Source organism: Pagrus pagrus, assembly GCF_965226575.1.
Source record: "Pagrus pagrus genome assembly, chromosome: 19".
In the NCBI taxonomy this organism is placed as follows: domain Eukaryota; kingdom Metazoa; phylum Chordata; class Actinopteri; order Spariformes; family Sparidae; genus Pagrus; species Pagrus pagrus.
In genome coordinates this window covers 6,486,410-6,513,918 of record NC_140203.1, presented here as the reverse complement: position 1 = coordinate 6,513,918, position 27,509 = coordinate 6,486,410, and the positions used below count along the sequence as shown (strand labels likewise).

General features: G+C 41.6%; 1 protein-coding gene across 1 annotated transcript; it reads left to right on the top strand.

Moving 5' to 3' along the window:
• The first annotated feature begins 878 nt into the window (after positions 1-878).
• Positions 879-27,362, top strand: pik3r1 (phosphoinositide-3-kinase, regulatory subunit 1 (alpha)). The gene is made up of 15 exons (XM_084382452.1): positions 879-1,126; positions 2,866-3,474; positions 14,784-14,876; positions 15,386-15,460; positions 16,256-16,387; positions 17,023-17,224; positions 17,539-17,621; positions 22,295-22,496; positions 22,593-22,773; positions 22,867-22,992; positions 23,079-23,221; positions 23,387-23,563; positions 23,658-23,732; positions 23,827-23,997; positions 24,474-27,362. Exons 2-15 carry the CDS (start codon positions 3,138-3,140, stop codon positions 24,661-24,663), a joined length of 2,187 nt encoding a protein of 728 aa, XP_084238578.1. The 5' UTR covers positions 879-1,126; positions 2,866-3,137; the 3' UTR covers positions 24,664-27,362.
• Positions 27,363-27,509: the final 147 nt, after the last annotated feature.

Below are 27,509 nucleotides of genomic sequence, written 5' to 3'. Positions count from 1 at the left end.
TTGTTTAAGTTTCCCAATACGCTGCAGCAGCAGTTTGAAGTTCCTACTATTAATTTCAACACCACCAATTCTCCTGTTTTGTACGCTGCTTCCTCTTTTCTCAGTGGTGATGGCCTGTGTGACTGCAGCACACTCAAAGGGGCCTACCCTTGTACAAAGCTGCTTACAGCCTCTTTTTAGCAGAGCCGGGACAGTAGGGTTTATACTTGATAGGGGATTTCTGCAAGCCAGCCCTCTTTCCCTACCATAATTAGGCCACCCACATTCACAGTCATGTGCTTTAAATGGTGACTGTAAGATTTTTGGGACCTTCCATATAACTTATAATAAAAAAAGTGAAAACTACCTTGAACCGGGGTCGTGAACTCCTTTAATGTGTAATTTTCCTGCTGTGTTCTGTTACAAATACTCTTTTATGTCGCTTAATTTCCCCTATCAGTTAAAGTTTATACTTTTAACTTATAAAAACAAAAAAATGAAGACTTCCATAATAGTATCTGCTCTCCAGATGTCCTCTTGAGTGCTTTTCTGCTGTATCACACATAAAGTAGCGTGATATCTTCACATTGTCCTCGTTACTTTGCATGATAATGCTGAGAAAATAATCCCCCTTCAAGTTCAGAAACAGACGCTGTTAATAAAACCCGCAAGAATCCTGGATAACATTAGTTTTTGCGTGCAGTCGTTATGTAATATCCATAGGTGTTGCATGTTGCGTGCAAGGGGTACATGGAAAGGGGGGGGGGGGGGAGTGTCAGCCACAAGCAAGAATCTGATTGGTCTAATTGAGCGCCGTCGATGATTGACAGCGACGCCGGCCAATGAGCGGCCGTGCTTAGTCTCGCCCCTTGTTGGCCGCAGAGGCGACGTCCGAGAGAGCGCTTGTTCAGGACGGGGGAGACGTGCCGTTATGTGGACGGGCTCGTAACAGTTTGTACTCTTCGTTAAACCGGATTTAAACGCAAGTGGAGGATGTTTTTTTTGTTTTAACCGTGCTGGTACGGGACATGTCTGGGGTTGCATTGCGTTAACAATACCCCGCAACTCTGAAGTTTAACGAAGTGGAAGCGTTCAGTGTGGGAGGAAGAGGACTCGTTGGATTCGCCTGTGGATCCATGCAGACTCGGTATGTGACTGCTGCTGCTGCTGCTGCTGTCCGAGCTCGCTAACTTAGCTAGCAAAAATGTTAACGATTAAGTCACTTCGTTAAAAAGTTATCGCGTAAGAAGCCAAGTTAGACACCTACATTGTCCTGAATGTGAGTTCCGTTGAACTTTACTTACTTTTTACGGTTGTGTTAACTTGCATTTCTTTTCTTTCTCGCCTTTTCTGCTTTAACTGGGCTGTTAACGTTTTTCTACTTTACTCTTGGTTGTGTGCTTCTGTCTTTACAAAAGGCTAATTATGATTTACACCCGGTAAACTCACTACAAACTACTTCCAACATAGCGACGATAGCGAGTCGGTCATGTTAGCAAGCCGACGCTAGCTAACTAGCTAACTTAGCTAACTGTTAAACCTCCAGCTCCCCCGACATTTTTTCTCTCACTGTAACTGTACAGGGCTGGACTCTTAAAACTTCACCGGAGTAGCTTTGCAAGCCTGCAAACGCTTTTCCAAATCCACATGTTAGCTGCCAACACTTATTTCCAAATGTTAAGATACCAAGAAGGCGGCTTTTTTAAAGTTGTATAAGGGAGACAGCGTTGTGAATGTAAAGCTGTCACGGACGATGCTAGTGTTAGCAGCCATATGTTAGGGCTGAACAGCTCAGAGGAGCTGTGAAATGTGTATTAAAAAGCTGCTAATCGGTAAATACTTTACTCATTTTGAACCCAGTTGACAAGAATAAGAGGAGTAATGGAAGTGCAATGGGACCATAAACTATTAAATTATAAAAGTGGAAAAAATGAATAACGGACTTGATGTAAAAGTTGATAAAAAAAAACCCAAAACATTGCAAATGTGTCTTATTCAAAGCAAACGTGATACAGCAAATTTGTATGTGGCATAGTAGAGTAACAAAGGTGGTATGATGAGATAATGTAATGCAAAATACACGACTCAAAATTAGTTAGAGATATTGGGATATTTAAGTGTTCACATGATTGTTTACTCTTTTAACATCTGCATTTTATTTTGTGAATATTTCTGCATGATTTTGCACATGCATATATGAACCCAAATCCAGATATCCATAACTCATTTGGGTAGTCTGTGTGTTTTAAATCCTAAAAATGTTGAGAGATGCCCCTTTATGTTTGTTTGCTATGAATAACTTTAGTATTATGTGGGGTTGCAACGGCATAAGATTTTCAGTGTACGATAACCATCTCAGAAAATGTCTCGATTTCACAGTCCCACCCAATTCTTATTATCAGTAGAGCCCGACCGATATATCGGTTGGCCGATATTATTGGCTGATATTGGCCTGTCACAGATATATCGATATCAACTTATATGTTGCTCGATTTGCCCTGATATGAAAACCTTTTCAAAAGAGAATTTAATGCAAAACACTTGCAAAATAATGCTTGGAGTAATGTATAATGATTTAATTCCCAGTGAAGTTTATTGTTTCCCATTGTTTCAGTGCAAAAAAGTGCATTGTTAAACTTGAAAATATCCAGCCTCCATTACATATCTTTGTCACAAGTGTTTAGTAACCACATTTGAGTGGTCATTGCAAAATATATGTGTATAACAACCCCAGAGTTGGCCAGGTATAATGCCCCTGAATGAAAATAGAAGGGTTTTCTAACCCTGCACATTTAGTCCTCAGTATAGACGATTGTATGTGATATAAACCATACTGTAATTGTCTTATGCAATGTGTTGCAAATGGCCTCTCTTCTCATCTTACAGGTCTGGACCGCATTCTCAAGATCACAGCTGCAGGCCATTTATTGATGGGTGCATACTGTGAGACAACACACCAAGAGAACTGGAAGTCTTTCAGAAGAGACAGGAACTGTGAAAGAATGAAGACAGGCTAGAACTGTTTTACTGGAATTGTAAAATCTACAATCATTTGAACTTAGCAGATGTGTAGCTGGACTGAACACATAATCAGAGAAGCCTGAAAAGTAACTTTGTTGGTTGCAGCTCAACTTCGAAAGAACAGGCAAGTGATCAATATGAGTGCCGAAGGATATCAGTATAGAGCGCTTTATGACTACAAGAAAGAGAGGGAGGAGGACATTGATCTGCATGTGGGGGATATACTGTTGGTAAGCAAAGGAGCTCTGGTGGCTCTTGGGTACACTGATGGGCTGGAACAGAGGCCGGACGAGATCGGCTGGCTGCCAGGCTTCAACGAAACCACTCAGGAAAAAGGGGACTTCCCTGGGACGTATGTCGAGTTCATCGGGAAGAAATGGATCTCTCCGCCCACACCCAAGCCGAGGCCCCTCAGACCTTTACCTGTAGCTCCAGGTGCCTACAAGGCGGAGACGGACTCTGACTCGGAGCAAGGTGAGTTTGACGACATAATTGCGTAACAAGTAGTGATGTAACCAAGATTGTTTTCATTTTCTATCAGTCTGACATATACTTTGTTGATAACTGTTTGGTCAGCAAAAAGTGAAACATTTCCATCACGTTCCCATAATGACAATCTCAAATGTCTGAACAATGGTCAAAAAACCCAAAGATATTCAGTTCATGTTCATAGGCGTGCGAGAAAAGCAGAAAATACCAACGTTTGAGAGGCTGACACCGATGCATTTTTTGCCGTTTTTGCTTTAGAAATTACTTCAACGACAAAGTTGTTGCAGATACATTTTCTGTCAATCTACTAATTGATTCTTGGAGTTATCGTTGCACAGGTTCAGAGAAAGTTCACAGACTAGTTATTATTTATTTATCAAGCTGGTATGTTGTCTTTTGTACAGAAAAAGCTATAGTTTCACATGTTTCCATATTGTGACAAATTCTTCATTGTTCAGCTCTGGCGCCAGTGAAAACTACAGGATGTGAACTCGGCCATACTGTAGAAATCATGTTAACATTTATCTGGTACCGTGAGCAGCTCATAGCTGAATGAAGTCATACTGATTTGTAACCTTTTGGATTTCATTCTGATCCAGTTTGTTGGTCGGGTAAAGACAACTGATTAGTCTCAGTCTCAGTTTCTGACATGGGGAAATTTATGTAGCAAGTTTGCTCAGTTGTCATGTAGATAATTTAGTTTTTAATCGCATGACGTAAGAAATAGAAGGAATTTTTAATCATGTGATAACAGCGTGTAGGGGGAGTTTCTCGCTTCCTCCATCCTTCTCCTGTCGTCCACTGACTCCCTGCCAATGACTTGTTAGTTATCAAGTGAAAATAAAACTTGTGGATTTCCAATCAGCTTAGCAAAGTGTGAGAAAGATGCTGATTTTGCAGAGCAGTTGCTGTCTTTGGCAACAAGTGGCTCTGCCCTGTGCAGTACAGCTGCACTCAATGTGAAGCTCAGTCCCAGAGGACAATGGAGCTGGCTTGGATCCAGGCTATCTTACACCGCAGCATCTTGTGCCAGCCATATGTTACCAGTGGATATCATGTGTGTTTCTCCACAAAGCCACATCTTAGGGGAATATAATGCCCTTATCAGTGTTGAGAAAGATGACTAGATCATTTTATACTGATGAGTAAGCCGCCTTGCTCCTTCTTCAGTGGGCCTGAGGAGCTTTTGTTTACGATAAGGTTATGACTTAGCAACACAGAACTGTTCAAATGCATCTAGTGGATCCTGGTAAAGAAAAATAGTTGCTTTTCTGTATATTAAACAATTTACAGTAGGACTGTAACTGCAACTTAGTTTATTTAAACTATCGATTAATTTGCAGTGTCAGTGTCCCAGATCCCAAAGTAGCCTCAAATGTCTAACCAACAGCCCAAAAACCCCAAAACTTTTATTGTCATTAATTACAAAGAAAAGTTATTTTAGTTTACTTTCTGTAAGATGGCAAACAAGGCACAAAAAGCCTTACTGTAGTCGTAGTTAAAACATTTTAGCATGTTTTTTGGCTCTATTTCGTCGAAGTTCTGGGAAATTCTAGACGGTTGTGTATAAAAATCCCCCTTTGAAATCTGAAAAAGTGTTACTGCTCAGGCCACAACTATGAGCTGCAGTTAAAACTCTTTTTTTAAAGACACTGCGGCTGGCGTGAATGTACACTTAAAGCTTCCTGCTCACCTAAAGAGCAGCTGCAGTTGCCAGGTTTCTACTTTCTGCCCTTTTGTGGTGCGATTGTGAAATTCTTTGCTGTGGTTTGCAGAGGGTGAGCGAGGAGCTGTATGAAGGGGGCATGTGTTGAATGGCTGTGTTGTGGTTGAGTGGCAGTGCTGAGCCTGGAGCGAGTGTGAATGTAGCACCGGGAGAAGAAAAGTCTCTGTGTCCTGGTGCTGTGGGAGACTCATAGAGGAGTGGGAGGAGGGATGGGGCCCGGAGGTTGTGGGTAAGGGAGATTGCTAAAGGGTCGGTGTGCAAAAGGATCAGGACCGGAGCGGAGCTGGGGGTTTGGTGCTGGGGTGCAGGGTGGGGGCCTTTGGGAGGGACTTGGCTTTGAAGAGCGCCTCTGTGATGGAGGCTGGGCTCTTGTTGCTCCCAGAGTGTTTGTGATTTATTGCCCACCACCACCAAGGGATCTCACTCCCTTCCTCCTACTCCTCAGCTTTTTTTTTTTCTCTTCCTCCTCTCCCTCATCCCCCACCCCCCTTTTTTTTTTTAATGTTTTGATAGTTCCTACAGTCAGCTCTGGTAGGGGGAAAAGAGGTGGAGAATGGAGGCTTTGGAAAGGGGGCCTCTCCTCTCTGAGCCACAGGGGTTTACATGAGTGCAGCAGATGTGGAGAGGGTAAGAGAGAAAGAGAAGAGGGCTAGGCTGGGAAACTGTTCCGCCTCATTCCAGTGCTCGGCCGTTTTTCTTTTCTTTTTCTTTTTTTTTTAAACATTAAAGTGTTGCTCCTTCTCTGGGCCTCTCAGTTGAGAGAATATACATGTGTCTTGGCCCGCCAAGGAAAAGGAACTCGGAGATTGAAACCCACAGAATGAAGCCCGTCTTCAGCTCCAGTTTCTCATTTAATTTCATGCAGAAGTGCAGAACTGATTGAGGAACTTTTCAGACGTGTCAAACTGATGCAAAGCAAACTTTTTAATGCCTTTGTTTCATCTAAGTAACAAAGAAAGAAACTCAAAAGTGAAAAAGATACATTTCAAAGTATGTAGTAAGTATCTGATATTAAATGTATTTTAGTATCAAACATACAAGTAAATTACACTGATATTTTTACATACTGTATACTATGTCTCGATCGTTTACCCCCCTCAACATTTTTCTGATATTGTAATCAGTTTTTTATCTGATTTCCGACAATATGAATTACTTCAAATATTTGCTACTTTAGCTTTGATGCAGCACAAAATCCTCAGAGTAACGAGTAACTTTGTAGTGGAGTAAAAAGTCGTTTTTTGTCTTTCAAAAAATGTACTTGAGTAGATAGCTAAGTATGTTTGCAAGCTACATTTGCTAATTAGCACCACCGAAGGACCGTTGCTATGTACATTTTGTCGAGGACTGTACTGAACTTGTACTTTACTTGAGTATTTCCATTTTCTGCTACTTAACACTTCCATTTTAGTTACTAGTTACAGATTACAGTACAGTACTTGACTAATTGTACTTGGAATATAAAGCCATTTGTAATTGTACTGAAGTTTAGTGACCATGTCAGATATTAACATTACTGAGGTGATGGCTCTACATGGTTAAATGTTCTCTGTTTTTGTGTGTATATGTTCTTTATCTCCCAACAGCCAGTCTGAGTGAACGTTCCTCCAAATGTCTGAGATAAAGGTGTGAATAACCGGTTGTTACTCTACGTGCTCTCACAGTTCAGCCTACCTGCTCAGTCTTGTTTAAGGAAATATTTGGTGCCATCGGGCATCTCGTCCTGCACGTCTGAGGCTTATCCAAGGTTTTGTACATAGTCTTGAAAGTTTAGAGAACGCTTACTGTTAACCGTTATGTTTTCGGAAAGTGCTTTAATTCGGATATACTTTTAAGTAGTTTGTAAGTCGTGCACCCTAATCAACCTTTGCTGGTTTATGTTACATGAACATCATAACTTCTGATGAGTTACCTATGAGTGATTTTATATCTGTAGTCCCTGGGCAGGAGACAGAGATAACATCTCCATGACAAAAGTCAACACAACAGTTTAAAAACCACAGTCACAAGACAAAACATATTCACTATACAACATCATACACTTTATTTGCACAGTAGACTTTTGGGTTTTTATAAAATTAGACGTTTTGTAAAGGGGCTACTGAAAGAAGGAGAGCAGGCCGTAGAGAGGAGACACTTGCAGGGAGAGTACTGTGCATAGCTGCAGATTGAGATAATGTAGCTCTCCTTCTCGGGGCCTCTTTAGTACTCAGGCTGACATCTGCTGTATTGAACACTGTCAGTACTGTCATTTTTTCTCTGCCAAGAATTCACTTCTCTCTTATATTGGGCATGCAGCAACTTCAGTTTTGGTTTCAGATTGGTATATATTTCCCCTTTTTCCCCAGAAAGGACAGTGACAGATCAGTAAATCCTCTGAGTCGGTTGCAGAATGAAGCCAGCAGAAGTTTTTTATACTGTGATAGTTTGCCCTGATGTGTTCCTCTGTGGGGCTAAAGGCAGCTGAGGCCAGGAATGTGTTGGCGCTTCTTTGGTGGAGGGCTGCGCACAGACTGCATGGTAGACTGATTTGTAGCTTTGTGATGAATCAGTATTGTGCTAAGTGCTGATTGCAGTAACTTGGTGCACAATGCAACTGGACAATAAATGGTAGCACGCTGAATAGGACCCCGGCGATTGCTGTTTTACACTGTCATTGTTATCAGCGTACATGCTGCTGGCGTGAGGCTTTAAATTTGGGTTTTTCTTTCACTTTCGAATGCATGTATTCCTACGTGTTGTAGTGTCAGTTTTGTTTATTTTGAGCTGCTTAATATCAGTCTGTAATGTTGTCGACATTAATCGGGGTTGAGGAGAGTGTCAACTGCAAATCCTCTGCCTGCAAACGTCAGACTCAAGCTGGATTTAGATATATTTTTGGCTTGTCATAGTTTCCAACATCAGAGTGTGTCACAGAGGAGCTACTAAATGTCAACTTTTCGTTATGCCAAGGCATGTTTCACTTGATAATGATGGGTTTGCTTATTTGTCTCTTAATGTAAGCAGCGTCCCAGCTAATACGACAACACAGATTCATCCTTCTTTTAAAATCCATGTTTTTTTTTACCTTGATTTGAGATGTTAAGGTTATGTTGTTCAGCCAAGTGCAAAGTGCCTATAAATCTGCAACCAACGATTATTACATTAGGTTTTCGTTTAGCAGAATTTCACTACTGAACGAATTTCCATGAAACTTGGATGGAGGATGGGTTTGGCCCAGAATAGACCTCATGGTGAGAAAGGGACGGATCCAGGAATTTTCTCACTTTCTTTAGCACGGCGAAATAGGCTGTTTTTCAACATTTTCATTAATTTCTCAGGGAATAATGCATGGATCTTGATTAAAATGCCCATCAAAATGTCCCAAAAACTCAAGGTTTCACCTTTAATTTGTTAGTTGAAATAATTGAAAAACAGTTAGAAAAAGCGTTGAAAAAACCCAAAGATATTTAGTTACAGACACATAAAACAAAGACAATTAGCAAATCTTTACATTCTAGGAGCTGAATGCAAAGAATATTTACCACTTATTTTCCATTTTCTGACTATTCGATTTGTTGTTTCAGCTCTACCTTTAATTCGTCATCCAACCACTTATCTGTAAAAACCAATCAAAGAAAAGCAAAACTTAATCCAAATATAGATTGAGACCACATTGTGACCTGGGTTAAAACCCACCCAACCCACACTAAGCCATTTTGAGTGAATATTTCTTAAGCCTGCTTGTGTAAAATAGCAAACAAATGAAAAAAGTGACAGGTCCTCAACCGCTATAATTAAAAATATGTTGCTCTTCAGTAATATGAAAAAGGAAAAAGAGAGGTAATATAATTTCAGAGCTCAATAAAATCAACTCTGTAATTAGATTTTCTCTCCAGACTGCATTAGTGTATGAGTCCAGTGAGACTCGTAGGGAACTGTGTGCATGAAAGCGTGTATAACTGTTTCATTACTTGATTGTGTGCAGAGACTGAGAAGTCTGAATGGGCAAATCTTCTTTACTAGAGTCGGAGCATGTCTGCTAGCAGGATTAAGAACGAGAGAGAGAATAAGACAGAGAGAGACAGACTGATAGACTTGAACGTTATAAGACAGAGGTGAGATTAGAGAGAAACTCTAAGTCAAGGGGAACAGAGGAGGTATGTCAGATATGTGATGCATTTGACAGGGAGGGAGACGAGGTGGACCAGCTAGTGTAGCGAGGCACCGTGTGCAGACCACGTGCTGTTGAGGTGTGGCGTTACATAACACATTGAGCAAGACGCATCACAGGCTCCTCAGTTACATTCAACCGTAAACTTATTTTACTAGTTTGGGTTAAAATGGTGGTCAGTTTCATTAAATATAGAGGCAATTACTTCACTAAAGAGCCTCTCAATAGGATACGCCATGGAAAGCTAAAGAGCAGTCACAGCACACCCTTTAAACCGACAATCAAGAGAATATCTTTGGGTTGTGGACAAAACAAGACCTATGCGGACGTCATCTTGGGCTTAGGCAAACACTAACTAATGCACATTTTTCACCATTTTCTGACATTTTAAAGACCGAACAACTAATCAGTTAATGAACAGATTCATCAACAATGAAAATAAATATCAGTTGCAGCCCTCGATGTTTATTTGTGCTGATACACTACTCAAATTTTGACAGGGCACATGATAAATATCGGTCCCCCTAAAACCTTTCCTCACACTCTGCTTGTAAATAAAGTTTGACATGACGATTTTTTTAAAAACCGCCACTTTAATGCAGACAAGCACAAATGATTGTCTGTAAAATGTCGATTAGTGTTTCTCAAAGCCTGAGGTGGTGTCTTCAAATGTTTTGTTTCGTTTTAATCTGTTAATTGTTGCAACTCTAGGTGTCATTTCCATTAAGGCCATTCTGCTTTGTTGCAAAAGGTAGGAAAAAGATGCAGGCTTAAAATGGTTGACTCATCCTTAAGTTCTGCAGTCAGTACTGACAGCATGAGCAACATTTCAGGCACTTGTGCTCTACATTTAATTTAAACAGGAGTGGTGCTTTGCAAATGTAAGAAAAATGCAAAAAATGTCTTCAAGTAGTAATTACTGAGTGTATGTGGCCTGATGTGATTCTGAATCAGACTTTCTTGCACGGCAGGAAAGTCTTTTCTTTTGTGTATATTCTGTGATTCATTGACAGTCTGCCCTTTTTTAGGGTTAATTGTCAGCCTGTAGCAACAGGCTCCTCATTGGCTGTTGCTCAGCTCGTGCACTGCGTCTTCCACCCTGCAGGAGGAGACATTGCCTACCCTTTTTTTTTTTTTACTGACTTCAGCTCAAATCTGTATGCTTCATTGACTTAAAGTACAAGCATTTTACAGAATGTTAGAGCTTCACTTGGAAATGTTGAGGGATTGTATTTTTCATTTTGTTACAGCCCTGAGGAAGGCTTCAGCAGCACCCTTCATACAATCCACCTTTTATACCTTAGGTATTATAAGCTATAATGTATTTTGTGTTATACTGCACTTATTGCTCTATAATGTGCTGTCACGTGTGGTGTGGTGTGATGCACTTTCCGTGGGTTATTAATTTTTACTGCCGTGCCTCAGCTAGACCCTTTTCAGACAAGAAGAAATCGTACAACCTGAAAACGCTGGTTACTTGAGTAGGCCCCTCTAAATTTATCCAAGGAGTGTGCTATCTTTAGTGTGTCCGTGTTGCCCCAGCCCTGTCCTGCCCACAGTCTGCAGTTTGTCGGGTTCAGACATACCGTTTAAGCCAGGGGAGATTGTCCCCCCCCACACCGCAGCAGCACAAGTGGCAGCTGCGACGACTTCCTCAACCTGCGGTCGACTAACTGAGTTCTGACTGGCTGGGATATCATGAGAAGGTCTGCCAAACATGCAGGCTTGCACAGACACGTCCAAGGGGCCCCTGTCTCCGTACTCTCCTTCCCCAAGTTGCCACAGAAACCAGTTTCTATAGAAAGTATGAACAGAGACTCGTGCTTGTGCAGCCCCCTCAGCTGTTCTAAACAGAGCAAACAGCAGCAATGCATTGTGTTGATACTGTAGTAGCACTGCAGTAATACAAAGGGGATTATTTGGTGTGTTTCTTGCACTGATTAGACTGACTGGTATTATGATTTTGCTACTAATGCATGAGTTTCTGAATGTTTACGGCTCCCCAGAGTGAACCAAAGTCCAAACTGCACGTTGGTACCCTAATGAGGCGTGCAGAAAATACATTGATCGCACGTGCCATTTACAAACATGTATGAAAGATGTGGTAAAATCAGCTATGCCTGTTTGCTCGACATTAGTAGAAGCTGTCTAGTCTTTGCCACAATTATTAGCAGGTTTGTTACTGAAACTTCTTGTTGTCGTGCTGCAATTTAAATGCCGCACCTTTATTCCTGTCAACAGTCGTTTATATGATGACATTAAAAATATGTTACTAGGTGTGATACTAAATGATGTGCTGGTGCGCCTAGCGTGAAAAGTGTATTTCCATTTTCTGCCCCTTAATACTTTTACTTCACCAACATAATTTAAGTTACTTTGCGGATTCAGATTACGCAGTGTTGGCTAGCTATTACTTGTGATGTGTAACCAATCAGATAGTGTTGTCGGCGGGACATTGAGTGAGATTACAGAGAGAGAGAGAACGCTCGGTAGGAACCAAAGTTTTGAATTTTTAAATCTTTTATTTTTCTGGCAATTGGACACAAAAAATACAGATACTGATAATCAGAATATCGGCCCCAATAGCGTACAACTTAATTCTGAATATTTGAAATGGTTTCAATACAAATTTCGATATTTTTCAATGTTTTGTATTGACGTCAGACATTCCCGCATTGTGACAACACTAGTAAGGACTGGATTATGTGTGTATTTATATGTGTCTCCATGGTTATAAGCGGCGGCCAGCAGGGCATGTTGCTGGTTTGTTCTCATGCCAAGACATCTCAGAAATCATCACTGATGGCTCCAAACATTTCTGCCATATTTCGTCTGCCACTTGATACAATTCCATCGGTGCTGAAACTATCACATCGTTGACAGTACCAAGAAGCAACTCTATCTGCGGCCTGTCTGGTGTCACTCATAGGCTGGCTCGCAGAGCGAGTAAATAAACACAAACCTTTGGATCATTCTGAAGAGTCCTCCTGTTTTAGCTCTTATCACCAAGCCACTGGAAATGCTTTAATCCATTGTTGAATATTTGGGTCTTTTGTCCTAACAGATACAATTCTACCTTTTAAACACCCTACAGATTGTTAATGAAACTAGCCCACCCTGTGTTGTTGCAGTCGGATAATTTTCATAGAAAACTTTGGGTGGGTGGGTGTCTTAAATTTAACTCCCAGGTTGTGAGCCGAGTTTCTCAGAAAAAAGGTTGGCTGTAGAATGACAGCCGTGTTAGATATCTTGTCTGAGAGAGAGGTTACACGTCCAAGGTGTGCGATGGCAGCGCTGCGTGTCTCGATCTCTATTTAGGGAAACTCTGGTGTTCCATCTTAGAGTTTCACTGCTTCTGAGAAAACCCCCCTCCCACTCTGCAGTTCCAATAATGTCTTCCAGATGACCAGTTGTCCTACATGGAGTTTTGTGTGCTCTGTGGTTAGAAGGACTCGGGTAAGCCAGCTCCTTCACACGCAACATGCCAGCCTGTGTGCTCCGCTGGCCAAAGAGGATGTGGATTTGGATGAAGTGGTTCATTATTTGCCTGATTGAACGCTCTTTTGGTGGAAGAGGGCAGTTCCTTGGTAATGACTAGCGTGCATGCATGAATGGGACCAGAGCGTGCCCGCTTTAATGCCTGATTCAAAAATTTTGTAATAATTTTGAAGCTAGAAAGAAAGAAATATACTGTTACTAGAAAGGCTCCCATTCATAGTTTCTCTGCATTTTGAAACTGCAGACTTGGAGTTGAACAGTCGAGCCTTTCAGAAAAGCGGCTTTTCAAAATATGCCTTTGCAAACCCAAATAAATTCCCTGCCAAGCCCTTCGTCCTTTCATGTCCACACCTGGATGCAAAGATCTAAAGGAAAAACGAGGAAAAAAACTCAGACCTGGCTTACCTCATATCACAGGGTATTTGCTTAGTTCCTCAATCCACCAAACCCCAACTTTACTGGTCCGCGCCTCCTGTTCTTGAATCAATCTGCTGTAAATACTCACCTTTTACTTCTGAAGGCAGTGCTTTGGTCTGCTTCCTTTGAAGTTCTGAGAAGTTTTTTTTGTCACGCGCCTGATCGACCTTTGCTGGTTCAGATGAATCGCAGCAATTTAATGTCACATCACAGGTTCTGATGACAAGAAGACTATTGAATTTCTTTAATGGACATATTTATAGGGTTGGTACGAAGCTGTGAAAGTTTGGAAAATGCTTAGTTTTATATTTTCAAGTTTTGCGTGGGTGCACCACCTCAACTGAATGAATATAAAATCATTGTAGAGACCATCAAAACTAACCAAATGGCCTTTTCAGAATGTAATGGATGTAGGTAGCTCCAAGCAGACTAAAAACGTATACATCTTTTTAGGAAAACCCCCAAAAACTACCGCCAAATAAGTGCACCGCAGTCTTCCACAAACCTTGGGACAACACTGACTGACAATCCCATTGTCATATTTGTTTGTCTCCTGACCTCAAAATTAGCAAGCATTAAATCAGGGCTACAACGACAACTCCTTGACATTTAGTTGTTTGGTTTATAAAATCAGAAAGTCAGAATATAAAGTCAGAAAATGGTAAAAAACGTCAATCAGTGTTTCCCAAAGCTCAATTTTACTTGCTTAAATGTCTTGTTTTGTCCACAACCCAAACATATTCAGTTAACTGTCATAGATCGATTATCAAAATAGTCGACGATCAACGTAATAGTTGACAACTAATCGATTAATCGTCACAGCGGTACATTAAATAATTATGATCAGAACATACAATCAAAGTGATTATGAGGTGACAACACACATTGATTCCTGTGGGTATGAAGGAATTCTTTAAACTTTATTTTTTGCAGTCGTCATAACAATTTAGATGTGATGACAAAGACTTAAGGTCTGGGGATTATTGTGTTTGGGTCCTTGAAAAGTGCTTGAATCATCTTCAAACCCTGAAGTTACTTTTTCTGTTGAATCTGCTGATATGACACAGAACTAGACCCACTCATTGTCACCACTTACATCAGAAAGAAATAGGCCAAGTGAGGTCCCCCCAGAGCTGTTGTGTTGTCTATACAGCCAGAAGGATAAGACAATAGATTCTCTTAGTCATGATTATGTTGCCGTTCAGACAAAGCACCTCTGTACTTCCTCACGTTGGAAGATTCTTATGTTTTCATGTGTGAGAAAAATTGTCTTGAGGCATGAAGACAGGAACAGTATTTCCTCTTGCAGTTGTGCTGAAATCGAATTTAGAGCAGAGTTGTTTCTCTTGTCATTATTCTTCCAGCAGAGAAATGCTTTGAAATGTGCTGTGGAAATCATCCAGCTTGCATTGGAAACTACAAGAGCTCAAATGATCTAAAGAAAAGCAATCAGCAATTATTTTGATCATAATAATGATGATGTGTTGTTTTCTCCTCCAGGCTTCTGTCTGCTGGACCTGACGGAGCAGTTTGCCCTTCCAGAGACTTCTCCACCTATGCTGGCCAGACTGCTGGAAGCTATTGAGAAGAAAGGTGAGCTTGACCGGGGGAACTTCAAGTCGCTCACCTTGACATGCAACTGCACTTGAGTTTTCTAGTTTCCTGTTAACACCAACTGCCTGTTAACCACATTTGACTGAGTTCATGTGAGCTGTTACACAGGAAAACAAGCACTGCATAAAGTGACATCTGAGAAAGATTTAAAATATCTTAAATTGAGGCACTTTATGCCTTTATTTTGACAAGATATTTCCTCTTACCAGGTGTTGTTTATGTCAGAGCATTTCAGCTGTTCAGTGTATTTTATCCTTGATTATCTCCATAAGATATTCAAACTTGTTACTGAGATTTTTTTCAATGGTTCTGGGTAACTTAATAAACTTCATGAAGGTGTCTGATCAACACAGACAAGTACAAAACTGTATCTTTTCTTTTTCATCTCTTCACACATTAGGGACAGACCTGTATCAGCCAATCTAAGAACAAATGTGAATTAGTTTTGTCAGTCAATAAAACTAATGATTGTGTCTTCTAATCTGCAGGTCTGGATAACCCCACTTTATACCGAACATTTACTGCTGGTGGTGGACTTGAAGTCAGACAGTATTTTGATTGTGGTAAGTACCTTCTTTTTTAGCACCCTTTACTTTTTCTATCACCCTGAATGTTTCCAATAGTCTGGGTACGGAGACAAACAGAGAAGAGGAAGCCTCATAGAGACCAAAAAAGTGACTGACGTCAGTGGTAATGACAAACAGAGGTTAAAGTGTGAGGGGCCTGAATGAGACTTTCATGTTTGCACGTATAGTGGTTTAAGAAGAGCAGAAGGAGGGTGATTTGTTGCATGAAACAATTGTGCAAATGTTTATTGGTTATTTTATTATTAATTCAGTGTCAGCCATGAGAAGCAGGTAATTATTGCAATAATTGATAAACTGCAAGACAGTCATCTAATAATATATCACGATATCTGTCTAACTGGAGAGGAGAAAAATCAGAGCAAATCTGGAGTTAAAGTTTAAAGGAAGGATCAAACAATATTTGGCGCCAGTTTATTGATAATTGCATCACAACATAGAGTATTAGCGGGATTGTGGGACACAATAAGGTCATATTTGAACTCCATACCAGAGTTAAGTGTAATGGTTTTGTTCAAGATTAGCAACATGATGGTTTTCAAGCATCCTTTGAGTTAAAAAAAAAAAGAAAAGAATATCAGAAAGTGTTTTGAAAGTCTTAAGATGATATTGAGAAGTTATTATACATGATACTGAAAAAAAAAATCTTGAACAAGATGTTGATATTATTGCTGTTGGTGTCAGAAGTTATACAGTATGATCCTGTAATTAAAGATGCCTCTGTACAGGAAGGAGTTTCAGTATTTAAGTGTGTGTCTGTGTTTTGCACTTCAGATCCTCCCTCTGCAGACCTGGATCAGTTGGAGCTTCCCATCCTGTGTGACGGTATGCGCAGGTACCTGCAGGATCTCCCCCAGCCCGTCATCCCCACTGCAGTATACACTCAGATGGTCCACACTTCCAAAGGTTAGAGCACACAGTGACAACCGCCACACTTTCAGAGATCATTTGCATGCTGCACAGTTAGTCTAAAGCACGGTGCTGACGTAATATACCCCTGACACGCTTTTGAACATTCAGTACTTTGAGCACTAAACCACAAGACGTCGTCAGTGCCCTTTGGCCCCTTAAAGAACACTTTTATATTTTGAGGCCTCTGTTTTTGAGACTTTATGTGCTTTTTCTTACTCTACCCATGAAGTATATAATTACTGTGTGCAGTCACTTTCTCTTAACTGTCCATGCTCCTTTCTTTGCTGCAAGCAAAGGCATATTTCTCACACCACACGCTGTTCTATAGTGCTGCATTCTCTTGCTGTCACAGGGCCAGAACAGGATATCTGTGGTTAATAGGAACTAAAACAAGCCTGAAAGTTTATCTCTAGCATCTCTGAACAGCCAATCACCTTCTAGTGTACCTTACGCTCATTGTCAACCACACATCTCTCTGCGGTTTCCAGAACTAACTGCACATGACGCTTTTTTTCCACCTCTCTCACTCTCATCGTTTAAAGAAACATCTTTCATTTCATGCTCCTCTTCGACCGAGGACGGATCAGTGTTCCACCTCGCTGACCTCTCCCTTCGTTCTGTTTCAACAGAGGTGGCGAATCCTGAGGAATGCGCCCCGCTGCTGCGTCGCATCGCTAGCACCCCGAGCCTGCCCCCACAATACTGGTTGACTCTCCAATGTCTGCTCAGGCATTTCGCTAGAGTGTGCCAAAACGGCTCCAAGAACCTGCTCAGCGCCAGAGCCCTGGGCGAGATCTTCAGCCCTGTGTTCTTCAGACAACAGGCCACCAGGTGGGTGTCAGTCAGAGCAGCCGGATCATGTCTCACTGCGGCATACCCTGTCAAAGATAGACACCCGGGCAGCAGACAGACAAGTGTGCAGGCTCAGTCATGCAACATGGAGGCACACACACTCTCAGACATGCACACTTGCAGACACACACACACACAGAGGTGCTGTACACGGATATAGGTTGGAGCTTTTCTACTTAGCAGCTGTGCAATTAAAGTAGCTAAGCCTGAATTGCCATCAGATTGAAACCAGTACAGACTGTCACCTGGGCTGTTATACTTTATTTAACTTCTTTATTTCTCCTCCTCCACAGTTGTGAACCCAGCTTGGATGCTCACATCAAGATCATTGAGGTTCTGGTGACCAGCGAATGGAGTGAAAGTCCAGCAGCTCCAGGTAGTTAACCACTTCATTTTTGACTTTTTGACTTCACATGCAAGACTGTTTCGCCGTGCATTGCTGCTGTTTGTGTTGCGGTTCTTACTGAACGTGGAGCGTGGATGTATGTTCTGCAGAACGTGAACTGAACACCCTCAGACCTGAACTATTTATAGCCTGAAGAAAGGTGTTGAGACTTGTAACTGCAGCAGTTGTAGAGGGCCACAGGGTGCACACACACTGTGGAGGTAAATACTGTCATGGCTGAATCAAGTTATGACTGTTTAATCATGTATTGGTCAAGTGTTTGAACTATCACACATTTCCTGATGATCTTTGTTACATAACAGTGAAGCGGGCACAGTTTTGAAAGGACGCCAGGTACCTTCTTAGAGATAAATGCCACACTCACTCTGTTTATTCAGTTTGTTCAATGGTACAATCTGTACAAGGTGTCCTTCAGAGCTTGTTGGCAGTACAACGTAGTGTTTAAAGCTGTGTTTTGTTGATTTTTGATTTAGCAGAGAAGTTGTTTTTGTTTTTTTAAACTAAATGAACATGATTACTGGTGAATATCAATCTAACTTATGACTGTAGGAGTAAAGCAGTTCCTGCTAATCAAATAAATGGCCTACTTGTTATGTTAGATAGCCAAAAAATATTACAATATTAATTTAAGACCATATCTTCCAGCCCCAGTTTAAAAACTGAAGGAATTTGTTGGATATAGAGTACAACTAAGTGTTATAAATAAGGATGACAAGTGTTTCATAAAGCAGAAGATGACATCCTCAAATGTCTTGTTTTGTCCACAACCCAAAGACATCTAGTTAAAAGTCACATCTAGAAAGCTGGAATCAGATAAGTTTGACTTTCCTTTCTCAGAAAATTGCTCGAACGGATGATTCGATTACCAGAATAGTTGGCTAATTTAATAGCCAACAACTAATCAGTTAATCATTGCAGCTCTAGTTAGTTGCAGGCCAAGTCCAGCAGAGGAGTTCAGTGTTATGATAAGTGTGACAGTGTTGATTTTTGTCTCTGTACGGTGTGAACTGAGCGTGATTAAACATAATTGCTGGTGAATTTCCATTTTTATGAAGAGAGAAACTTTATGAAAGCTTTCTGGTTTTCTTCTCCGGACACATTTCCTTTTTCACGGCTGATGTTATGAGTTGGTTCTATATCAAACGCAGAGCTGCACAAAGCCGGTACAGTGGTGGTCTGCACAGTGCGCCGCTGCTGCTGTGTGACTGCAGTGCGTTGCGTGGCACAGTTATGTTTTTACAGTGCTAGTTAAAAGTCGTTGGCTGGTCCAGAGGCCCAGGACTGACTGTGGCTGTTTAAACATTTTATTACCTGTTAGGGCTATTTATAATGTTCCTGTGCATGGGCCACTCTCAGCTGTCAGTAATTTGCACCTGCGGGAGCACTTTGGCAGCGGGGTGGAGGGACGGAGCGAAGGGCGGCCAGGCAGGCGAGCGAGAGGCGGGCCGTGAAGTGCTTTTTAGTGCTTTTATTTAGACGTAAAGACGGTAAAAAGCAAGGGAAAGTTCAGGTGCGGAGTCACCTGTCTCAAGAATAGTGATGAAATCTAGACTACATACATGCACAAGACTGTACATGTGTTTCTTTGAATGACCCGTGTGTGTGCGCGCCTCCTCCCAGTTACTGCGTGCCTATTTTAAGTAAGCGACAAAAGGCCCACTTAGATTTGGTTGGCTGGAAAGTCGGCCTGCTCCACAGAGCAGTTCTTGTTAACGGAGGGCTGCTTCCAGTTTCTAGGGCCGCTCTTCCCCCTCCTCCTCCTCCCTCTGTCCTCTCTCTCTCTCTCTCTCTCTCTCTCTCCCTCTCTCTCCGCCTGGATCTCCACATGTCCTCCCTGCCTCAAACTGCCCAGCTCAGCAAATATTTGAAACTTTGCAAGTTAATCATAAGACCGAGCACCTCCTGCCTCCTCCTTTACAAACACAGAGAAGAGGGAGGAGAGAGGGAGTGACCGAAGAGTCGGAGAGAGACACGCACACACACGCTGCTGGCACGAGTGGCTGCTCTCAGAACAGGCAGCACCGACACCGGAGCAGCTAATCATTAACTACCTGCTGCCTCCACACGAGCAGGCCTCAGAGAGGGAGGGAGAGCGACAGAGAAGGGGGGAGCGAGAGAGAGGGGGAGACTTTACCTCCCTCACAGCAGGAACTGAGTCAGTTAGACAGTCGCATGTTGCACCTGCCTCATGTCGAGCGGATTACCTGGATTTCATTGAGAAGCACATAAAGCTGAGGCTTTTATTCCTTTTTTTTCTTTTGAGAATTAAAAAATTCGCCAGCCTAAAACTATGAAATGGAGCTTTACTGGAGGACTTGAACTTAACTCACTGACTGGATTTATCTTACCTTTTGGGAATAAAAGAGAAGCTATAACGAAGAGATTGTTGACTCGCCAAAACATGCACAACTTGCAACGTAAGTTTGATGGTCTGAAACTTATTTTTTTTTAGCTGTTTTAAAAAGTGGGACAGTGTGTTTCTGTTTCAGCTGCCTGCAGGCTGAAACAGAAAGGGTCACTTGGGTAGAATAAGACACGAGCAAGAACATGAGAAGAAGAAGAATCGTTTTTTTGTTTTCTTAAAGCCTCCAGTCGTCGCTGTGAGTAAACGCTGTTTTGCCTGCTGCTGCTGCTTTTGCTGTATAGTTATGAATTATTCCTACTTTAAGTGAAGATTTCAGTTTGGACCTAACATTCAAAGAGGGCTTTAACATTCCCAACAGGTAGTTTCTATTAAATCAAGTATTTTAAACCCTACATATAGGATTTTTTATAAACTGTCCCTACAATTTTTTTTCATTTATTTAGGTCACAGACTCTCAGTTTTTGACTTCTTCTGAGTTCCTCAGTTGAACCTACAAGAACATCCACTGTGTTCCGCTCGAGTACTTCTACCTTTACCGAGAAGCAGGTCTATTTCAGTTTCACTCAGGAAATCAAGGGAGCTATCCCTGTCATGCCGAGTGTCACGCTGTGGGATTACAGGCGTATTTTGGAGCTCTGGGTGCCGCTGACCGGAGCTAGGCATTATAATTTAGCTGCGTACGTGCTGCTGCAGCAGAGCTGGCTTTGTCTGAGTGCCAGAAGTGGGCCGGACTAAAGCTCCGCACGACACACGCAGAGAGGGGAGGGGCCGAGCAACCTGCAGGAGAACAAGCAGCCGAGCTCGACACACAGAGGGAGAGAGAGAGAGGATGACAGAGGAAGTGCATGGAAACAGGCTGCAGCTCCTTTTTCTAGCAGAGAGATGCTGCACATTTAATTTTAAGATGGATGCATGCTCAGATGTAGAGTTACGAGTTATTTCAGTTTAGCTGAAGCGCTGTGAAGAATTGGAAAAAAAGGTAATGGGCTTTCAGAATGACCTCATCGCTCTCAGGAAATGAAAGATGCAGGAGCGGTTGGTGACAGACCCCCCGTGTGATTGGCTGTGGTAAGTGATGTAACACGTTACTGAGCAGGCTGCCCCTTAATGGCTTTTTTTCAAAAGGATGTTCAGGTGGTTGTAATAAACAGAAAAATCGGCTTATTGTGCCTGTTTGGAGAGTATAATCAAATACTGTGAGCCGTGTTTGTGTAGAAATGAGACTGGAACTGCTGCTAAGCTGTTAAGACTGGATTGTCCACATGAGCGGTAATAAGAATTAGAAATTTCTGGTAATCTGGAGAGGAAATGTGATCAGATTGGAAGGCAGCCGTGTAGCAGGAAACCATGTGCTGTGGTTCAACTGGCAGTCTGCGTTTTTGCACAAATGGGAAGCCTCTGCATTTTCTGCCATGTCACAACTGTAGTTGTCTGGGGGCAGTGAACAGCGGTGGTGGTGGTGCTGGAGGTCTGAATGAGCCTGCAAGGTCCATTGTAGCAGAAAGGGTGTTAATGCAAAGGGAGTGAACAAAGGCAGTGCAGATTTGTGGGTTAAAAATAGCTCTGCTACCTTCGCTCGGCTACAGCTAGTGTCAGCTCATGAGCAGCCACTGCAGATTTAAGATTCAACATCATTTTGGCTCCACAGCAGCAGCTAAAATGCAGCGATGAGTCCATGAAAATCACCACAGACGCAACACTAATCTGCCTCTCAGTGCACAGAGGAAAATGAGATTTATTGGTTTTTAATTATCTTGGTTAAAGGTGATCTCTCGCTGCAAAATCTTGAATAGGAATCAATGACCAACCGTGTGTTTGCATTAGGTTTCACAACCTGTGTGCTTCATATGTAACCTTTTCTGTTCCTGCTCTCCTGTTGAAAGGATCCACAACCCCGATGGTGTAAGCATTCATTACAGGCGACATTTTTTTCTGCTGTATTTAAAGCGAGGAATATTAATAGATATCTCCTTTTCTTGAATGAAATTCATTCCCCCTGACTCATGCTTCATTTCCCCCTCCCACTGCCTCGCCGTCACCGCCTCTCTGATGGAGAGCGGCAGCGCTGTTTAATCAATGGAAAAAAAAAAAAGATGAGCGAGTCACAGAGCGTGTGTGTGATTCCCAGTGTCTGATTATGATTACATAAATTCAAACAGTGGCGAGGATGTCAAATGTATCCAGTTGTATTTTCTTCAAGAAGAAAATCAGCTGTTTGATTCGGCACAGTCACATCGCAGTGGATTTATTTACATCCCTTCCTCTTCTTCTCTCACAGCTCTACCTCCAAAGCCACCCAAGCCCACATCTGTGACTAACAACGGTATGAACAACAACATGGCTCTACAAGACGCTGAATGGTACTGGGGGGACATCTCGAGGGAGGAGGTCAATGAGAAACTGAGGGACACTGCGGATGGTACGTTTTTGGTGCGAGACGCCTCCACAAAGATGCATGGAGACTACACTCTGACTCTGAGGTGAGCTTCCTCCTTTCAGGTTCCTCTTATCAGCAAGTATATACTTATTTTTGGCAGATAGTTTAACCGGTTTCATTGCTTCTTCTTCATCTACAGGAAAGGAGGAAACAACAAGCTCATTAAGATATTCCACCGGGACGGGAAGTACGGCTTCTCGGACCCTCTGACCTTCAGCTCCGTCGTCGAGCTCATCAACCACTATCGCAACGAGTCACTGGCGCAGTACAACCCCAAGCTCGACGTCAAGCTGCTGTATCCAGTCTCCAAACACCAGCAGGTGAGACGGCAGCTCAGTCGAAACGTTGCGCATTTACATTTTACTTTTGTTCAAGCAGTTCAACTAACTTGTTTGTCTTGAATCTTTTCTCAGGATCAGGTGGTGAAAGAAGACAACATCGAAGCTGTGGGGAGGAAGCTCTGCGAGTTCCACCAGCAGTACCAGGAGAAGAACAAAGAGTACGACCGCCTGTACGAAGAATACACCAGAACGTCACAAGTGAGTCCAAAGTCGATTGAACATCAAGAATTCTCCTGCAATGTTTCGTAGGACTTGAACTAAAACTTCTGTGCTTCCTCTTCCAGGAAATCCAAATGAAAAGGACGGCCATCGAGGCTTTTAACGAAACTATTAAGATATTCGAGGAGCAATGTCAAACACAAGAGCGGTACAGCAAGGAATATATCGAGAAGTTCAGGAGAGAAGGCAACGACAAGGAGATCCAGAGGTAAGAATACGCCGCGATTTACCAAGATGCTTGGAAAAGAAGCAACAGTAGAAGATAAATTGATGCAATGCATAAAGGAATGCAATTATTTTTTTTAAAGAACATAAACACAATCATTAGGTGCAGCTTGGGCAGATAATAAGAGGCCTTCCTCGTTTCTTTCAGGATCATGGGGAACTACGAGAAGTTGAAGTCCAGGATTAGTGAAATTGTCGACAGCAAGCGGCGACTGGAGGAAGATCTGAAGAAACAAGCGGCCGACTACAGAGAGATCGACAAGAGGATGAACAGCATAAAGCCAGACCTCATCCAGCTCCGCAAGACCAGAGACCAGTATCTCATGTGAGTACAGCGTTCAAACTTAAAGCTTTCCCTCTGGAGAGAAAATCAAAAATGGGTCTGACCTGGTTTCTAACATCCTCGTCTCTCTTGTTAGGTGGTTGACCCAGAAGGGAGTCAGACAGAAGAAACTCAACGAGTGGCTCGGAATCAAGAACGAGAACACAGAAGAGTGAGTGTCCATTTTAATTTCACCAAATTAACCAACAAGATATACCTTTTTTTTTTTACCTCACAGCTAACATTTACATACTTTGTTTCTTTAGTCAATACTCGATGGTGGACGACGACGAGGACCTTCCTCATCACGACGAGCGCTCCTGGAAACTGGGCAACATCAACCGACTAGAGGCGGAGGCTCTGCTCCAGAGCAAGAGAGACGGAACATTCCTGGTTCGAGACAGCAGCAAAGCAGGATGCTACGCCTGCAGCGTTGTGTACGTATCAGCTCGGTTCACGATATTTCAAGTGTGTCTGTAATCTCTCCTCCTGTTCGCGCCGGACATTACGAAGTCCCTTTGTCTCCTGGCGATATTAGAATATTCAATCAAAGTTAAGATGAACAACGATTGAACAGCAATTCTGTAAACTATATTTTTCCCCATTGTTTGTAACAATTTAGGCTTCAAAAGTCTGGAAATAGTTGGTTCAGATACCTTAAAAGTGTTTGCAAATTGCTTGAATTTTAGCCTTAAAAAGCTGTAAGCACCTTGATCTGAAGATAAAAGTCTAAGTTCGATAAATAAAGAGGATGTCCTCTAAGTTTACAGTGTTTTTATTACAAAATTCACTTGTTTTGTTACTGAATGCTGCCAAAAAGAGTTGAGAATGTTTGATCACGATCTTTTAGTGAGCTTTAGCAGCTTTAGTCTTTACAGACTGTGACCTGTTGTCCTCCTCTTCCTCTCTGCAGCGTGGACGGCGAGGTGAAGCACTGCGTCATCAACAAGACCCCCTCAGGTTATGGCTTCGCCGAACCGTACAACCTGTACAGCTCACTAAAAGAACTCGTACTTCACTACCAGCACACGTCTTTGGTCCAGCACAATGACTCTCTGAATGTGACGCTAGCGTACCCGGTCTATGCCCAGCAGAGACGGTGAGGAACCCACCCAGATGTATTCTCACGGACGCAAGAAAAAGGCCTCATGGGAGTTGGAGATACACGTCCTCGGACTCTTTAGGAAAAGAGGCTCTGTTTGCCTGACACGGACGAAAAAGACGCAATAAAGCCTGAAACATTTCAGTGACTTTGCCTGACCACGAGCCCGAGGCGAGTCTGAATGTAGATTTCTCTCTTTTTTGCTTTTTGTGGGAGCACAGAATCAAGCGGAAACTGCTGAACTGTCCCCCAGCAGCAGCAGAGGACATCTGAGGCCTTTTTCTAATGGTGCTTGTTCTTTCTAAAGCTTTACCAGCCGGGAATGTCTAATCGCAGCAGATAAACTCTTCTAATGGAACTGTACCCGCCGGCCACAACTTTGTTTTTCCACTTTTATTTTTTCCTTTCACTTCATCTTTGTGTGTGTGTGTGTGTGTGTGTGCGTGCGTGCGTGTGTGTGTGTGTGTTCCTGCACAAGTGTTTTTGTGACTGAGCGTGTGTGTGTGTGTGCGTGTGTGTGTGTGATTGTCCATGTGACCAAAACTCATAGAATCAGGAAACTGTGTGACGTCGTGGAGGGGATGTGTAACACATTTGCTTGTGTTAACTGTTCAGTAGCAGACCGAGGGTCGGCTGAAAAATGTAGCAAAATGGCACTTTTTAAACAAAGTTTAATTTTTTTTTTTTTTCTTTTATTTTGAAAAGACTCCTATGGACTTCTACGAGAAGAGCAACTTGCCTTCTCAGTGTCGAGCATTATCGCACAGAAGTAAACTTGATCTTTACTGTGGGCAGGTGAAACTATGAATGGACTCACTATTTCATGTACATATGTGAAAATGTGCAAAAGTCATGAATCAAAGTGCACCATACCAAAAAGGATCAGTTCCTGTTTAGTTATATTCTGATCTGCTATGCAATTCTTTCTCCATTATTTCTTCAGAATTGTGTTTTTATTCTGTTGCAACCCACAATATAAGCTTGTTTTATTGCTTGAAAAGTATCTTTTCCTGTGTAAATATCCGACGAGGATATTTTGTGTCAAAATGCCAAGATACAGTAAAGACAACTGCTTATGATTTTTAAAGATAATAATAGCAACATACACTTTATTATAAATTACTTTAACAGCTGGTATAAAGATGGAAAAGATGAGTATTTTATTAGTCTTTTTGTTTTATTCTCGCTTCAAACTAATGTTCTTCTCAGGCAGAGCCTTTCGAGTATTTGAGCTGCTTCAGTACTATTTCTCACAGAGTTGAGCCTACAATGCAGTTCTTTGTCGAGACGGACAAAGACGGTTCGAGCACTCAGAGAACGAGATGATGGGATTGTACGACCCCTTTTCATCCATCACCGCGGAAACAACAGTATAGATTTATTTTGTTATAAAATATATATGTTCCCACATGAGAATATATCAGAGCAGACTGGTGTTTTCAGCCGATGGATATTGTTATTAAAGATCGACGTACATTGTCCACTTAGTATTTTTCTGTATCAGAAAATCACTGTGTTTACATAGGTGGATCAGCTCATTTCAGATCTGTCTGTAATTTCATATTTCAGAGGACGACGTATGCCAGTTGAATCCTTGACAGAAATATTCAAGCCACAGCTCAAATACATTATCTCTCCACATCTTTTATTTCTTGGCTTTTTACGAGCGATCGGTACACGTTTAAAACCCAAACTTTTCATTGTGTCAGGCCACCACAACTATAAAAAATGGCGCCCTCATTAAGTCTGATTGCTAAATTAGATCACTCAAAATGACAAATATATGTATGTTACAATCTTAGATCTACCTGCCATTAAATTATTTAAATGTGGTACTTTAACTCCCCGCCCCCCCTAAAAAGAAAATGTACTCATGGTCAGCACGGCTTCCAATTTAACTGTTAAATGTATCTTTGTGTAACAAATTAGTTATAAAAACTTTAACCTAATGACGTTTTGATTATTGCTGCCATTTTCATCGACAGGTCAAATTTGACTCTTAATTCTCTCCGTTTTTGGCACAAATGTTTTTTTCCCCAAAAGATTTAAACGTGTCACTTCCTGTCTAAAGAATAAACATTTGTTATCTGTTTTGAGAGAAATGCTGTGTAAAGACGACCACAGAAGAAACCTTTCAGCAAAGAAACTATAAGAAAGTACAATTACGAGTTTCTTGCGTATTAATCTCAGCCCCGTCGTGGCAGAGCCGTACAGAAGCTACTGCACACACAATTCAAAATGTAAAATGTGTTTTTAGATGTATTTGATCATCCAAGATTAAAATTTTTAGCACGATAGTTAACTGTCATTTATCCTAGTTTTATTGGTTCTCTTTCGAAGCCGTTAACGGATGTCATGGATATTAGATCTGTCATATCTGATATTTATTTTACTAGAAGATTTTTATTTACCTCCCCAACAAGCTGCTGGCATGAACGTTTTGTTTATTATTGTCAAAAATGTTTTCTTTTTTTTTTTTTTTTTTTATAGTTCTTGGACAACATGCACCATTATTTTCTTTGCCCCGATTCTGGGTTGTATGATTATTTTAGGTGTCTTTTTTTATTTGAAGCTCATCTTTTTGTGGGTGTCCCCAGACATGATGATTGGATTGAGATTTACCAGTGTTCCCCAGTTTTGCTTCAAATCTGTATTGGGCTTTGTTAAAAAGAAAATAAAACACTTCTTTTTAAGAAAAAATGTCTTGTTTTAGTCTCATTATTATTATATCCATATTGTTTATACATGATTGATATTCTTACACCTTTAAAACCAGCAATGCAGTTTAGATTCAGCTTTTTATCAGCCAGCATTCACAACCGTGATTTCTCCAGAAATCGCCTTCTC

Coding starts and splice junctions, on each gene's coding strand:
- pik3r1 (XM_084382452.1), top strand. CDS start 3,138: ATGAGTGCCGAAGGATATCAGTATAGAGCGCTTTATGACTACAAGAAA. Junction 16,388..17,022: donor GATGGTCCACACTTCCAAAG/GTTAGAGCACAC, acceptor CTGTTTCAACAG/AGGTGGCGAATCCTGAGGAA. Junction 23,998..24,473: donor TGCTACGCCTGCAGCGTTGT/GTACGTATCAGC, acceptor TCCTCTCTGCAG/CGTGGACGGCGAGGTGAAGC.